Source organism: Podarcis pityusensis (assembly GCF_964106645.2).
Source record: "Podarcis pityusensis genome assembly, chromosome: 17".
Classification (NCBI taxonomy): domain Eukaryota; kingdom Metazoa; phylum Chordata; class Lepidosauria; order Squamata; family Lacertidae; genus Podarcis; species Podarcis pityusensis.
The window spans coordinates 38,111,530-38,126,371 of record NC_138042.1 but is presented as its reverse complement, the minus strand read 5'-3'; the positions used below and the strand labels follow the sequence as shown (position 1 = coordinate 38,126,371).

Here is a 14,842-nt window from a genome sequence, read left to right as displayed (position 1 = left end):
GCATATGCTGGTGACACTGAATGACTGTGCACCTCAATATTCATTTAACAAATAAAATTATGCCATATTGGGGGGGGGGGGTTACTCAGTCACTGTTCATTAGATACTTTTAGTTTATGAGAAATCTTTTCAAGGAGGGCAATTTGCCAAAGCCTGCAGTACTAGCAATCCAAATTGTTAAGATCACAGGTCTTCCAGGATTTGGCAATGGAGTCCTGGGCTGTTGTTAAATGATGGGAGTTAAATTATTTGCTTTTCAAATCCTCTTCTGCTTCCATATACAGATTCAAAAGAACCAGATGGAAAAGTGGAGTCACAGTATGTTTAGTTATCAAAGTGATACCAGTGAACAACTTATTCCAAAATTTAGTCACCTTTGAGCAGCCCCACCACATGTGCTTATATGTACCAACTCTGCAGTTGACACATCACTTTTATTTTATTTTTATCATACTACACTTTAATTGTCTTAGTAATGCCAGGATGTCTGTGTTATTAGTTTTTGGTTTTGTGAATAGTTAGCGAGACAGTGTACCTTTCATCGCTTTCTGACCTTGTCATTTACGCACACTTCTCCCAATCATAATGTATATGTGTCTGCAACTCAGGACAACACTTTCTGCTGTGACAGATCTGCAGCTTGGGTTTCCGGGATGACTCATCAATTAGCCTAAAGACTGAGATGGAAACATTCAACCTCTCCTGCCGCATTTGTCAGCGCGAAACATCCATGTCTAATGCAACCTTCTCTTTGCAAAATCTTTTCAAGCACAACACATACAAACATTACATTTTATGCATATTAAACATATCTTTAACACCCTACTTAAGACATCATTCTCCTAGGAGGGACTTAGAAACACTTTGCAGTCTTTATTCTCTCTCAGGTAAACCCACCATTTTTCTCTCGTGGAAGAAATGTAGATTTAAGAGCAAGAGTCATTGCTGGCTTCCAGCTCCCAAAACTCCAAATAGTGAATCTCCCAAGTTGGAAGATTTGTGGAGCTTACTTACTTTCATTAACACAAAGATTGCATATTTTGTTCCTGAGATGTTTTAAGTTCAATTAAACTCAGTGGGATATACTGGGCAGCTTGCTACTGGTGAAAACTGCAGTACAGTTGTAGCACCTTGTAGTAACAGAGCAATCCTATACGTGTCTATTCAGAGGTAAGGTGTGATGGCCTGGGAATCTGATTCAGAAGCTGAATCTGAGGAGTCCCAGCCTGCACAGGAATCCCCGCCTCCAGGGCCTGCTGAGCCGGGGCAGGGGCTTGAATCTGAAGGGCCTGCACCTGTGCCGGGTCCTCAGGAGCAGACACCAGATGAATCCACTCTGGCTCCGGAGGTGATTGAGGACCCATTGCCTGCAGGTGCGCCTCTCTCAGCCCTGTCAGTGGAAGGTGAAGCTGCCCGTGGGTCCAGTAACCCTCCAGCCTCTCCTGAGCTGCAGAGGCTGAGGCAGAGAGGCGGAGGGAACTAAGTTCTCTCAGGAGGAGTGCTCGCCTTAAGGCCAGGAGAGGCGGGTCACCTGTGGGCCAGGACTGCCCCTGGCCTCAGAGGAGATAAAGGCCAGTCAGCCCAGTCCCAGGTTGTGGGAGCAACAACGTTGGAAACTTGTTTCTGCCAGCACCCAGACCTGTTTTTCCGGAGTTCCCGACCACGCCCTGCTTCTTGCTTTGGACCCCACTTCCCCCTTGGTGGACAGTCTCCAGACCCTCGGCCCAGGACTGGACTTTGACCACGACTCACGGTAACCCCCCCCCCCCCGGGACCAGCACATAAGGTATACTGAATTTAATGAGATTTACTCCCACAGCTGGATCCTCAGGCACTCAATTATTAAAATAATAGTATTGTTATAGATTGGGGGGGGGACCCCCTAAACCCTAGAAATTAATACATAGTAGGATTTTGATTATTTGGGGTGTGAAGGAGGAAAGATAAGCTGTAGGGGAATTCCTGGATTAGGCTATTCAAAATGACCTGGCCAAGCTAGGGCCATTAAGAAACAATTGAGGGCCATATTTTTTAAAGCTACGATAGTCTCCGCTGTGTCTCAATTCACCAGAGGAACACAGACCCTGGGTGAGTGTCTGGAACCCCATGAATTCTTGCCACCGTTTGGCAGAGAGTGCGGGAGGCACCCCAGTTTTGTAACAGTATATACAGCAGCTCAGGACTGAACTGTGGTTCTGACAGCAGACTCATAATCTCAGAGTCGTGGGTTCAAACCCCATGTTGGGCAAATATTCCTGCATTGCAGAGGGTTGGACTAGATGGCCCCCATAGTCCCTTGCAATTCTACAATTCTGTGATTCTACCTTTCTCCCATAGCTCAAAGACTGCTTGATATTCCATTCAAAATCAACCCAGAGGGAAAGAGCAGTAGAGAACGCTAAATGAATCTATTAGTAAAGGGCTAAGCTCTTCCTATGGGACACGGGTGGTGCTGTGGATTAAACCACAGAGCCTAGGACTTGCCAATCAGAAAGTCAGTGGTTCGAATCCCTGTGACGGGGTGAGCTCCCGTTGCTGGGTCCCTGCTCCTGCCAACCTAGCAGTTCGAAAGCACGTCAAAGTGCAAGTAGATAAATAGGTACCACTCTGGTGGGAAGGTAAGCTGCATTTCCGTGTGCTGCTCTGGTTCACCAGAAGCGGCTCAGTCATGCTGGCCACATGACCCAGAAGCTATATGCTGGATCCCTCGGCCAATAGAGGGAGATGAGCGCTGCAACCCCAGAGTCATCCACGACTGGACCTAATGGTCAGAGGTCCCTTTACCTTTACCTTTTAAGCTCTTCCTACCTACCTAGACTAGACAGCAGAAAATTCATTGAAATATAAAATGTTTCACAAAAGATATATTCTAGCCCCATATTATCTGCAAAAGCTTTCCCCAACTTGTCTTCCAAATGCTTTAGATTACAATTCCCATTCACTCCAGCCAGCATTGCAATGGTCAAGGGAGTTCAAGTTGGAAACAGCGTATTCATTGAGTTCTTTTTAAGTGGAAATAGAACCTGGATCCTTCTGTACACAAATCATGTCTTCTCCCACTTGAGCTTCTGCCCCTCCCCAGATCAACAAAGATTTAAAAGTGGGCAGTGTAACATCTAGTGATGCTTTATTTTTCTGAAGGGATTAAGAGACTGTGTATGCAGGGAAGACTGAATAATCCTTACAACAATGCTGAAAATCAACAGATGAGTGAGTTTTAACACTGCTTGTTTGCTAAAACGGTGATTTGTTTATTTGCTAAACCATACAGGTCCTGATTTTCAACCAACATGTGATTGTGACAATCAACTCAAATCACTAACTATAGACTGAATAAGCAGCAATAAAAGAATCCAAAACTGGCAACAGATAAGCAAAATCTATGTGCTAAAGACACATAGCTATTATATAACAATAGCCAGGGCTCCCCCCCCCCCCGCAAAAAAAAAATGTTTAGAGGTACTCTCATTTTTTTGCTACTCATATTGAAATACTGCCCCTCAATGAGGACAAACTTAGATTCACAAAATGTTTAGGGGTATGCGCACCCCCACGAAAAAAGCATTGACAATAGCTATATTAACAGAGCATGATCAAAAGGTATTTTCATGTATACATGCTAGGTTGCAAGCATATATTCACTTCCCTGTTTGAGAGGAACTTCCTTGAACTTAGTGGGACTTACTTCTGAGTACAGAATTGAACAGTAACTCTTCTGAAAGATGTAATATTTTATCTAAAAGATGCATGCCAGATATTTGTTCTCTCTCTTTATACCAAATATTCCCCCCCACCCGCACACATTAATCATTGATAGAAAGTAGGAATAACCTATAAAACAGTGGTTCCCATATGCTCTCCCTTCCACGGACCATTTGAAAGTTGCTGAGGATCTTGATGATTTTGTTTTCTGCCGGTTGAAGCAGTTGCAATGAGACCAGTGCTAGATGCTGCATGCTATTTAATTGTATTATTTCTTACATTGCATTCTATTGTATTACAATCTGAATTCATGGACTTTTATATAATTCAAATGGTTCTTCACAGACCACTTGAATGAAGCTTGAAGACCACAGTATGGGAACTTCTGCTATGAAGAACATCTCTGGACCAAATCCTTCCATGGTAAGGAAGATGTCCCAATGCCCATAACTCTGATTAGGAGACAGCATCCAAAAGGAGACAAAAGCGGAAGCAATATGGAATGGTAATGCTATTTGTACTTCAACGCTTTCTCCAAAGGGCATATTTCATTAACATATTACTGCAGATCAGTGTCTGAGTCTCTAGTCCACTGTATTAGAGTGTTCAGAGTTGAATAGATATCACAATAGCACCCACAACTAAGGATACAGAGAAGGGCTAAACAGTACAAACTTCAATAATAAATTCTCTATCTATACAGAAAGAGCAGTGGTTCTCAAGTAGTTCAAATTTGCAGCCATTGCTACTAAACCTACAAATTAATTTATGCATGGTGTCAGAGAAGAAAGTGCTGCTTCACCTCCCTCTTAAAAAGGTCATCCAATTAAACTGAAATACAGGAGAATCAGAAGAAGAAAAGCTATGGATTTAGTGATGTCCCTGGAAACCTAATTGGGAATCAAGATCTACTGAAGTGTGAATGCTGTGAGTCCCACTGTCTTATGTCCAGCTTGTATATATGTGTAAATAAAACAATATTTCCTAAAGTTACCACAGTTCCCACTTACCTTCATTCTAAGGAAACTGAACTCTGGGTAAGTACTGGAACCCCCAGAGACTAGAGACTGGGGTATGCACAACAATAGAATTATTATTGCCGTTGTTTCTTCTTCTTCTTCTTCTTCTTCTTCTTCTTCTTCTTCTTCTTCTTCTTCTTCTTCTCCTCCTCCTCCTCCTCCTCCTCCTCCTCCTTCTCCTTCTCCTTCTCCTTCTCCTTCTCCTTCTCCTTCTTGTTAAAAGAAACTAGACTGTATGGAGGAACCAAAATATTCCGCTTTTTTTAGATTTCCAGAAGTTAACATGAATGAAGATCCTGGGGAGAAGGGGAGTGATAAATATGAATGGGTGATTTATAGCTCACCCTAGAGGTTGGGGTTCTAGCCTAGACTTCTCCCTGACATGCAAGTTTTATTTGTGTGGGAATTTATTTACTAAAAAAATAAATAAATACTATAGAGGAGCATTCAGTTATGCAAGCCCTCACCTGCTGTCTAAAATGCTAGAGCTCAAACACAAGTTTACCAGCTCACTGAGAATGCATCAGATACATACAGGGGAGGATTAGGGGTGTGCTATGGGTCCCATGCTAGCAAGGGGGGGCTGTGGGAGGAGTGGAAGGGTAAGGTAACTCCATCAAGGTTTGAAAGCTAGAAGAGCAAATGGAATGGAAGGGGACACCAGTGTCTCAGAAATCAGGATTTGTGTGTGTGTTGCCCTCCAAACATTTTAACAAAGCGTTTATTTAGGAGGCATGTGAAATGGATTTTAGTTGTAAGCCACACCTCTAGTGCATACTTAATATATTATTATTATTATCCTTACCCATACATTCTTAATAGGTTTATTTTCTTCTGCTTCAGGGGTAAGGAAGTTTCTGTTGATTATAAAGGCATCTTCTCCCTTCTTGAGACCATTTATCCCAGTAAATGACGGTGGTGAGATATTCAGCTGCTTCTAGGGGGGTGGATGTCTGATATTTTGGTGGGGCAGTGGTGGTGGTGGGAGGGTTTGGCTTAATTGAGATGACGAGACAAAAGTGGGGTTTCCTTGTCATTTTTAAATGTGATTAAGAAAAGCCTACACAGATGCTTATTGCCATGGTGAGACTCTCCACAGAAAGAAATTTGCCCACTCCCAGTCATCAAGGATGCCACCACCCCACACAAAGAAACATTGCTGGGGGGGAAACTGTCCCAACTCTATCAAGGGGAAAAGATAATGGAACATGTAGAGATAAATGATATTTGTAAGTTTATTTAATCCAAAGACAGAACAGGAGTCATCTCAGATATCAACCCATTTCATGTTTGTAGCACTGAGAGTGAGTAATATTCTCCACTTCAGACACACAAGCCCAGGTGACAGGTTTCATCTCCTTCTTTTGTATAGGAAATGAGACTAGGAAGCTGCTATGAGGAACCAAACATTTGTGGCTGAATTCCTCCTGCTTGGTCTCTCGAAGAGCTTGAAGATCCGTCTTTTGCTGTTTGGGCTTTTTTCTGTGACCTACACCATCACTCTGGTGGGCAACTCAATCATACTGATGCTCATCTGGCTGGACCCCCGACTCCACACGCCCATGTACTTCTTCCTGAGCCACCTTGCCTTTGTGGACATCTGCTATACATCCAGCACAGTCCCCCAGATGTTGGTGAACCTCCAGAGCCCAAGACAAACCATCTCATTGGCTGGTTGTGCTGTACAGATGTATGTCTTTCTGGTCTTGGCCACGACTGAGTGCATCCTCCTGGCAGTGATGGCCTATGATAGGTATGTGGCAATATGCCACCCACTGCACTACACGTTCCTCATGAACAAGAGAGTATGCATGAAGCTGGCTGTGGCAACCTGGATGAGTGGCCTTTTATTGCCAGTGGCACACACAGTCCTCACCTGGCGGTTGCCATTCTGTGGTCCCAATCTGATTGATCACTTTTTCTGTGAAATGCCAGCATTGCTGAAGTTGGCCTGTGCCGATACCAAGATGGTTGAAAAGGTCACTTCGGTGGGATGCATTTTCACCTTGCTTATCCCCATCTCCTTTATCTTGATGACTTACATCCGCATCCTGGCTTCCGTCTTGAAAATGCAATCTGCCCAAGGACAGCACAAAGCATTCTCTACATGTGTCTCTCACATATCAGTGGTGGTGCTTTTCTATGGCAGCGCCATATTTATGTACATGAGACCTGAGTCCAGCCACTCCCCTGGTCAGGACAAAATGATCTCTCTGTTTTATAGCATTGTCATTCCATTGTTTAATCCAATTATATACAGTCTGAAGAACAGAGATGTGAAAGAGGCTTTGATTAAAATTCTCCGAAGGTGCAGAAGACCTTGTTGATCCTCAGGCATACATGAGATGCAAACCTAGCACTTCGAAAGCACGCCAGTGCAAGTAGATAAATAGGTACCGCTGTGGCGGAAAGGTAAACGGCATTTCCATGCACTCTGGTTTCCGTCAGGTGTTCTGTTGTGCCAGAAGCAGTTTAGTCATGCTGGCCACATGACCCGGAAAGCTGTCTATGGACAAAGGCTGGCTCCCCTGGCCTGAAAGAGAGATGAGCACCGCAACCCCATAGTCGCCACTCACTGGACTTACCAGGTCAGGGTCCCTGACCATTTTTAAACCTTATAGTAATAGTCCAGCAGGTCGACTGTGGTTGACTCTTTCTGGCAGTGTCTCTGCAAGGTTTCAGGCAAGGACTTTGCTATCTGTGATACTTGTGGGTTTTTGCTTTTGTTTTACTGGTGATGATAGGAATGGACCCTGAGACCTTCCAAGTACAAAGCCTTTTCTCTGCCACTGAAATATGACCCTGTTATAGGTTTATGGATTTGTTGAAGATAATGGTAACCAGCCAAGGGAGCCGGCGTTTGTCTGCAGACAGCTTTTTCTGGGTCATGTGGCCAGCATGACTAAACTGCTTCTGGCACACGGAACACTGTGACGAGTGCCAGAGCGCCTGGAAAACCACTTACCTTCCCACTGCAATGGTACCTATTCATCTACTCACGCTGGTATGCTCCAAACTGGAGCTCAACCTGTCACGCAGATTCGAACTGCTGACCTTATGATCAAGAACCCCAAGTGGCTTGGTGGTTTAGGCCACAGTGTCACCCACGTCTCTTTAAGTTTATGGGTTTAATGAAGGTTTGGGGCATCAAAGCTAATTTCCTTGGAGGTGATACGTTGACTCATGTGTGTATTTAAGTCAGACCCAATGTGTATCTAAGCCATGTGCTGGACCTTGTTAATGCTTTATTTGACCAAGTGTAAAAGTTCATTAAGTTAGATAATTTTCATTTGAGTTATTAGGCTGGGGTAGAGCCATTTAAGCGACACAAAGGATAATAAAACAATCCCATTTGCAAATGTGTGCGTTTAACAACAACAACCGCAACAACAACAACAACAACAACAACCCGCCCATCTGACTGGGTTGCCTGAACCATTCTGGGAGGCTTCCAGTACATACCCCCAATGAAGGGTTTTGCGTAAAAGACAACTCCAGTGTTTTAGTGTGTTAGGAAAGGTTAGAGTTTAGAATGGAAGTTAGGAATGAAGCAACAGAGTTAGGAAGCTATGTGGACGAGGAGCAGAGAGAGAAATTAGGTGACAAGCAGAGTGCAAGATAGTGCCTGTTTGAATCCAATGCTGCGCTCCTGGAGGAGGCAAGACATTCCTGTATTATAATGCTATGTATACTGTACATGTGTAAAGAAACCATATATCACAACCAAATGAGAACATAGTTTAAGAAATTGCAAGTTAGGGCCAGGACCTCACTCAGGGCTCGTCCACACTTTGCTTGTCTCACATCTAGAAAGCATGGATCTGAGACGTTTTCTGCTTGTCCTCAGCCTTCTCTTCACAGTCTGAGCAGGTGGCATACATGGTTTTCTTCCCATCCTCATTTAATCCTCACAACAACCTTATGAGGTAGCTTAGATTGAGAGGCAGTGACTGGCCTATGGTCACCGAATGATCTGAAACCTGGTCTCCCAAGTCCTCGTCTGACACTCTGACCACTTCACCACACTGGCTCTCTTACTTTAACTGCCATTGTTCTTTCTTATTTCTGAGCTGTTGTGTCTTCACCCAGTCCTGCAAACTGTCCCTTCCTCTCCCTTCTCCTACCCCAAGGTGAAGAAACATGCCTTGGGACAAAGGCAGAAGTGGCAGGAGGCACTCACAGCCCTCAGCAGAGCATCATTTCTCACTGGGGACTGAGGCCACAAGTCAAAGAATTCCTAGCAGGGAACTAATGCTGTGTGTGCCAGTTCCTGCTCAATGGTGGATTATCTCTCAGGGAATGCAATGGAATTGCATATTCTGTTTTCCTTTGGGGGATTCTGGAGCTGGTAGTTGCATTCCCAGTCTCCAGTGGGAACAGACACTCTGCCAAGAGGTGAGAGTGATTTGTACCACATGCCACAAGGTAAGTTTCCTTGGCCTGGAGTAGGGGAAGCAAAAGGTTCCTTGGAGGCTTGTGAATATTCACTTTGAATGTTCATAAAGCCTTAACTCCTTTCAGGTTGTAGAAATAACCTTGATTTTTTAAAAAGGGAAAAAAGAATGTAGAACCTCTGATCAAAGTGCTGATTGTGGTTGATGGTACCACATAAAAAGACAATTTACAGTCATTTTCTTTTCTTTTTTCTTTTTTCTTTCTTTTTTCTTTGCTTTCTGACCAGTCCTTCCCCACAAAGCCCCAAAGCAAGTTATGATATACAGTCTACAGGCATAAGCCTATGTTTGTTTGCCTTCTGTGTCTTCACATCAGAGGTTCTTGGTTAAGTAACATGTTGGTGTTAGAGCTGTAGAAGAAGGCTGTTTTTTGTTTTGTTTTTACAATGTTTGGTGCCTACATAAAACGATACAACAACAACAACACAAAAATATCACTCAGGTGATTTTCATAAAACATACATTTTAAATCTATTATCTGAGTCAGTAACCAGTGATCAGGGCTTGGTAAATCCCACTGTGACAGAAGGTGATAAATAATTACAGTCAATGTCACCATGCAAATTGCAATATGGTCCTTGGCATATACATGATGCATGGCTGTGTCATTTGTAAGAGAAAGCTATTAAGATTTGCATCTGTCTACCCCCTGCCCAACCTCTTTTTTTTGTAGGACAACCTATTGTAAACCCACAGATTCCCTCTCAGACAAATATTAGAAAACTAATCTAATACCCTTATACCCCCAAATTACACTACACCCGCCATACTATTTCTCTGATCATTTTTGGAACTGTGCCCATTGACTTTCCTAGAGGAAATGGACTGAGCATAGTTGGGAACAGCTGCAGCTGGCTTCACACAAGGAAAGTGTTTAATAGCTGAGGTTCCCAAATTCTGATTGCAATCATAATTCAGAATCCGTTTGGGGAATTGCAGGCATAGCTATCTATCCTCGGGGCCAGCCCAGGACATTTTTGCATCTCAGGTGAACCACAACATGTGTCAGCACCGTCCTTGCCCCCACACCATGCAAGCTGAGTAGGACCTTTGCCCCTTTTGTACACCAAGTACTCAACAGCCCCCAGGCAGCATGGCCAATGATCAGGGATGACGTGACACCAAACAGTCAATGTTGGGTAGTGGCTGGAGTGATGGACGTGGGCCTAGGAGACCAGGGCTAAAATCCCCACTTAGCCATGAAACTCATTGGGTGACCTTGGGATAATCTCTCTCTCTCTCTCTCTCTCTCTCTCTCTCTCTCTCTGCCTAAACCTACCTCACAGGAATGTTGTGGGAATTAAATGATAAGGGGTAGAAGATATGGACACCACCTTGAGCTCCTGGGATTAACAGGTGAAGTATAAAGGCAATAAACAAATATGGATCCGAGTGGAGGAGGCGCCAAAGGCAAAAATGAAGCAGCAGGTGGGTGGGGGAAGATGGAAGGCAAACAAGCGAGGGAATGGGTGGGCAAGGAAGGAGGAGGTGATGGGCAGGCAGAAGACCAAAATGCTGCCCTGCAGATTATTTGCATAGTGGGGGTGCTGTCATTAGTAACAGAATCCTTCTGAGATTTCCATTTCTTTCCACACCATGATCTCATCATTTTAAAAGCCCAAGTCTCCAGAGTTTCCAGTGCTGGACATCTGAAAGAAACCAGGAGAATCGCACGCTGATACTTCTTCCACTCAGGCATTTTTGGCAGAAAGTAACAACAATGGGCATAACTACTCCATTTGGCATCCTTTTCCAGACCTTTTTTGCAATTGAGTCCATTGTTGCCTTTTTAGGAAATGGATTTATCATAGTTGTGAATGGGCACCGATGCCTCCAAAACAGGAAGATGGCCCCTTGCGACTTCCTCTTGACCAGTTTAAGCACCTCCAGAATTGTGTTGCAGCTGACCATCATGATAAATAATATTCTGTACAACAGCCTTCCAGAGAACTATTCTGGTACTTTGACACAGGAGATTGGCACATTTTTCTGGTTATTTTTCAGCAATGTTAGCCTCTGGTGTGCCACATGGCTCAACATTTTCTACTGTGTGAAGGTCACCAACTTCCCTGATCACCTGTTCCTCTGGCTGAAGCTAAGGATCGATGTACTTGCACCCAGACTGCTCGGAATGGTAATAATAGCTCTCATGCTCTTCTCTGTTCATCCAACCATTCTTTATTTTGAAAACAAGAAGCTCTGCAATCTCTCAGGAACTCTGGCATGGAATGCCAGTCTCAGCAAGGTTTGCCACGACCCATACTTCCTTTTTAGAACTCTACATATATGTTTTTTATGCATGAGTTTCATCCTCAGCGTAATGGCATCCATGGTTTTACTCATCTCTCTTTGGAGGCACAGAAAGAATATGAAAAAGAGTGGCTCTGTCATTAAGGACCTCAGCACTCAGGTCTATCTCAACGTCATGAAGTCTTTGTTGTTCTCTCTGTTCTTTGGTATAACCTATTTTGCTGCTGTAATCATTCCTACGGCAAATTTGTTCTGGTATGGCACAGATGGCCAATTAGTTTCTGATATTGTGCTGTCTGCAGTCCCTTCAGCACATACCATGATCCTAATATTGTCCAATCCCAAACTGAAAGAAATCTTAATGCACATTCTACATATCAGACGAAGTGCTACATAAAGAGAAGAAGGCTGTGGACATGCATCCCTTGCATCCAAGAAGACAAGATTTTTTCCCTCCCTCCCTATCTAAAACTTGCCTCAGATGTACTGTCTGCTGTATTTCCTAATACAATAACATGAAAATGGAATCTAAGTAAAAAGAAAAACAGATAAAAATAAAGAAAAGAAAATGCAGAGTTCTCTCAAAAAGTAGATCTTGACCCTTGTCTTAAACAGAGTGAAATGCCAGCATTGCGGAAGTTGGCCTGTGCCGATACCAAGGTTGTTGAAAAGGTCACTTCAGCGGGATGCATTTTCACCTTGCTTATCCCCATCTCCTTTATCTCGATGACTTACATCCACATCCTGGCTTCCCAGGACCTGGGAAATTCAACCTGCCAAGGACAGCACAAAACATTCTCTGCTTGCGTCTCTCATGTATCAGTGGTGGTGCTTTCCTATGGCAGCGCCATATTAATGTACATGAGACCTGAGTTGAGCCACTCCCCTGGTCAGGACAAAGCGATCTCTCTGTTTTATAGCATTGTCATTCCCTTGTTTAATCCAATTATATACAGTCTGAAGAACAGAGATGTGAAAGAGGCCTTGATTAAAATTCTCCAAAGGTGCAGAAGACCTTGCTGATCCACAGGCATACATGAGATGCTACCTTCTACTAATACTCCAGCAGGTCCACTGCGGTTGACTCTTTCTGGCAGTGTCTCTGCAAGGTTTCAGGCAAAGACTCTGCTATCTGTGAAGCTTGTGTTGTGGGTTTTTGTTTTTGTTTTACGGATGATAGGGATTGAACCTAAGATCTTCCAAGTACAAAGCCATTCTCTGCCACTGAAATATGACCCTGTTATAGGTTTATGGATTTGGTAAAAGACAATTCATAGTCATTTTCTTTTCTTTTCTTTTCTATTTCTTATTTCTTTGCTTCCTTACCTGTCCTTCCCCACAATGTCCAAAGCAGGTTAGGATATACAGTCCACAGGAATAAGCCTATTGTTTGTTTGCCTTCTGTGTCTTCACATCAGAGGTTCTTGTTTAAGTAAGGTGTTGTGTCTTAAAGCTGTAGAAGGCGGCTTTTTTCTTTTCTTTTTTTACAATGGTTTGCTGCCTACATAAAATGATACAGCAACAACAACAACACAAAAATATCACTCAGGTGATTTTCATAAAACATACATTTTAAATCTATTATCTGAGTCAGTAACCAGTGATCAGGGCTTGGTAAATCCCATTGTGACAGAAGGTGATAAATAATTACAGTCAATGTCACCATGCAAATTGCAATATGGTCCTTGGCATATACAGACAACATGATGCATGGCTGTGTCATTTGTAAGAGAAAGCTATTAAGATTTGCATCTCTCTTCCCCCCACCCAACCTCTCTTTTTGTAGGACAACCTATTACAAACCCACAGATTCCCTCTCAGCCAGATATTAGAAAACTAGTCTAATACCCTTTTACCCCCAAATTACACTACACCCGCCATACTATTTCTCTGATCATTTTTGGAACTGTGCCCATTGACTTTCCTAGAGGAAATGGACTGAGCATAGTTGGGAACAGCTGCAGCTGGCTTCACACAAGGAAAATGTTTAATAGCTGAGGTTCCCAAATTCTGATTGCAATCATAATTCAGAATCCGTTTGGGGAATTGCAGGCATAGCTATCCTCAGGGCCAACTGAGGACATTTTTGCATCTGAGGTGAACCACATCATGTGTCAGCATCGTCCTTGCCCCCACACCATGCAAGCTGACTAGGACCTTTGCTCCTTTTGTACTCCAAGAACTCAACAGCCCCCAGCCCCCACCCAATGGCCAATGATCAGCGATGACGTGACACCAAACAGTCAATGTTGCGTAGTGGCTGCAGTGATGGGCCTGGGCCTAGGAGACCAGGACTAAAATCCTCACTCAGCCGTGAAGCTCATTGGGTGACCTTGGGATAATCTCTCTCTCTCTCTCTCTCTCTCTCTCTCTCTCTCTCTCTGCCTAAACCTACCTCACAGGAATGTTGTGGGAATTAAATGATAAGGGGTAGAAGATATGGACACCACCTTGAGCTCCTGAGATTAACAGGTGGAGTATAAAGGCAACAGATAAATATGGATATGAGTGGAGGGGGCACCAAAGGCAAAAATGAAGCAGCAGGTGGGTGGGGGAAGAAGGAAGGCAAACAAGCGAGGGAATGGGTGCGCAAGGAAGGAGGAGGTGATGGGCAGGCAGAAGACCAAAAGGCTGCCCTACTTCTGATTTACATGGTGGGGGTGCTGTCATTAGTAACAGAATCCTTTTGAGATTTGCATTTCTTTCTGCACCATGATCTCATCATTTTAAAAGCCCAAGTCTCCAGAGTTTCCACTGCTGGAGATCCAAAAGAGACCAGGAGAATTACACTCTGATACTTCTTTTCTTGTGGTAGAGTAACAACAATGGGCATAACTACTCCATTTGCTATATTTTTCCAGACCATTTTAGCAATTGAGTCCGCTGTTGCCTTTTTAGCAAATGGATTTATCCTAGTTGTGAATGGGCACCGATGGCTCCAAAACAGGAAGATGGCCCCTTGCGACTTCCTCTTGACCAGTTTGAGCATCTCCAGAATTATGCAGCAGGTGACGGTCATGGTGAGTTACCTTCTGTACTACAACTCTCCATTGAGCTATATGCGTATTTATGATCAGATTTGCACATTTCTGTGGATGTTTCTCAGCCATGTCAGCCTCTGGTGTGCCAAATGGCTCAATATCTTCTACTGTGTGAAGATCACCAACTTCCCCCATCACCTGTTCCTCTGGCTGAAACTAAGGATTGATGTACTTGGACCCAGACTGCTTGGAATGGTGGTAATAGCTCTCATGCTCTTCTCTGTTCATCCAACCATTCTTTATTTTGAAAACAAGAAGGCCTGCAATTTCTCAGGAACTCTGACACAGAATGCCAGTCTCAGCAAGGTTTGCTATGACCCATTTTTCGTTTTCAGAACTCTGCAGTTATGTTCTTTATGCGTGAGCTTCATTCTCA

At 43.7% G+C, this 14,842-nt stretch overlaps 1 protein-coding gene across 1 annotated transcript; it reads left to right on the top strand.

The window, feature by feature from the left end:
• Window positions 1-5,592: 5,592 nt before the first annotated feature.
• LOC308467114 (olfactory receptor 2A5-like) lies at window positions 5,593-7,048 on the top strand (the record flags this gene model as incomplete). Its single annotated transcript, XM_080988536.1, has 2 exons — window positions 5,593-5,639; window positions 6,094-7,048. The coding sequence occupies exon 2, from the start codon at window positions 6,116-6,118 to the stop codon at window positions 7,046-7,048; it is 933 nt and encodes a 310-aa protein (XP_080844662.1). The 5' UTR covers window positions 5,593-5,639; window positions 6,094-6,115.
• Between the last annotated feature and the right edge of the window lie 7,794 nt (window positions 7,049-14,842).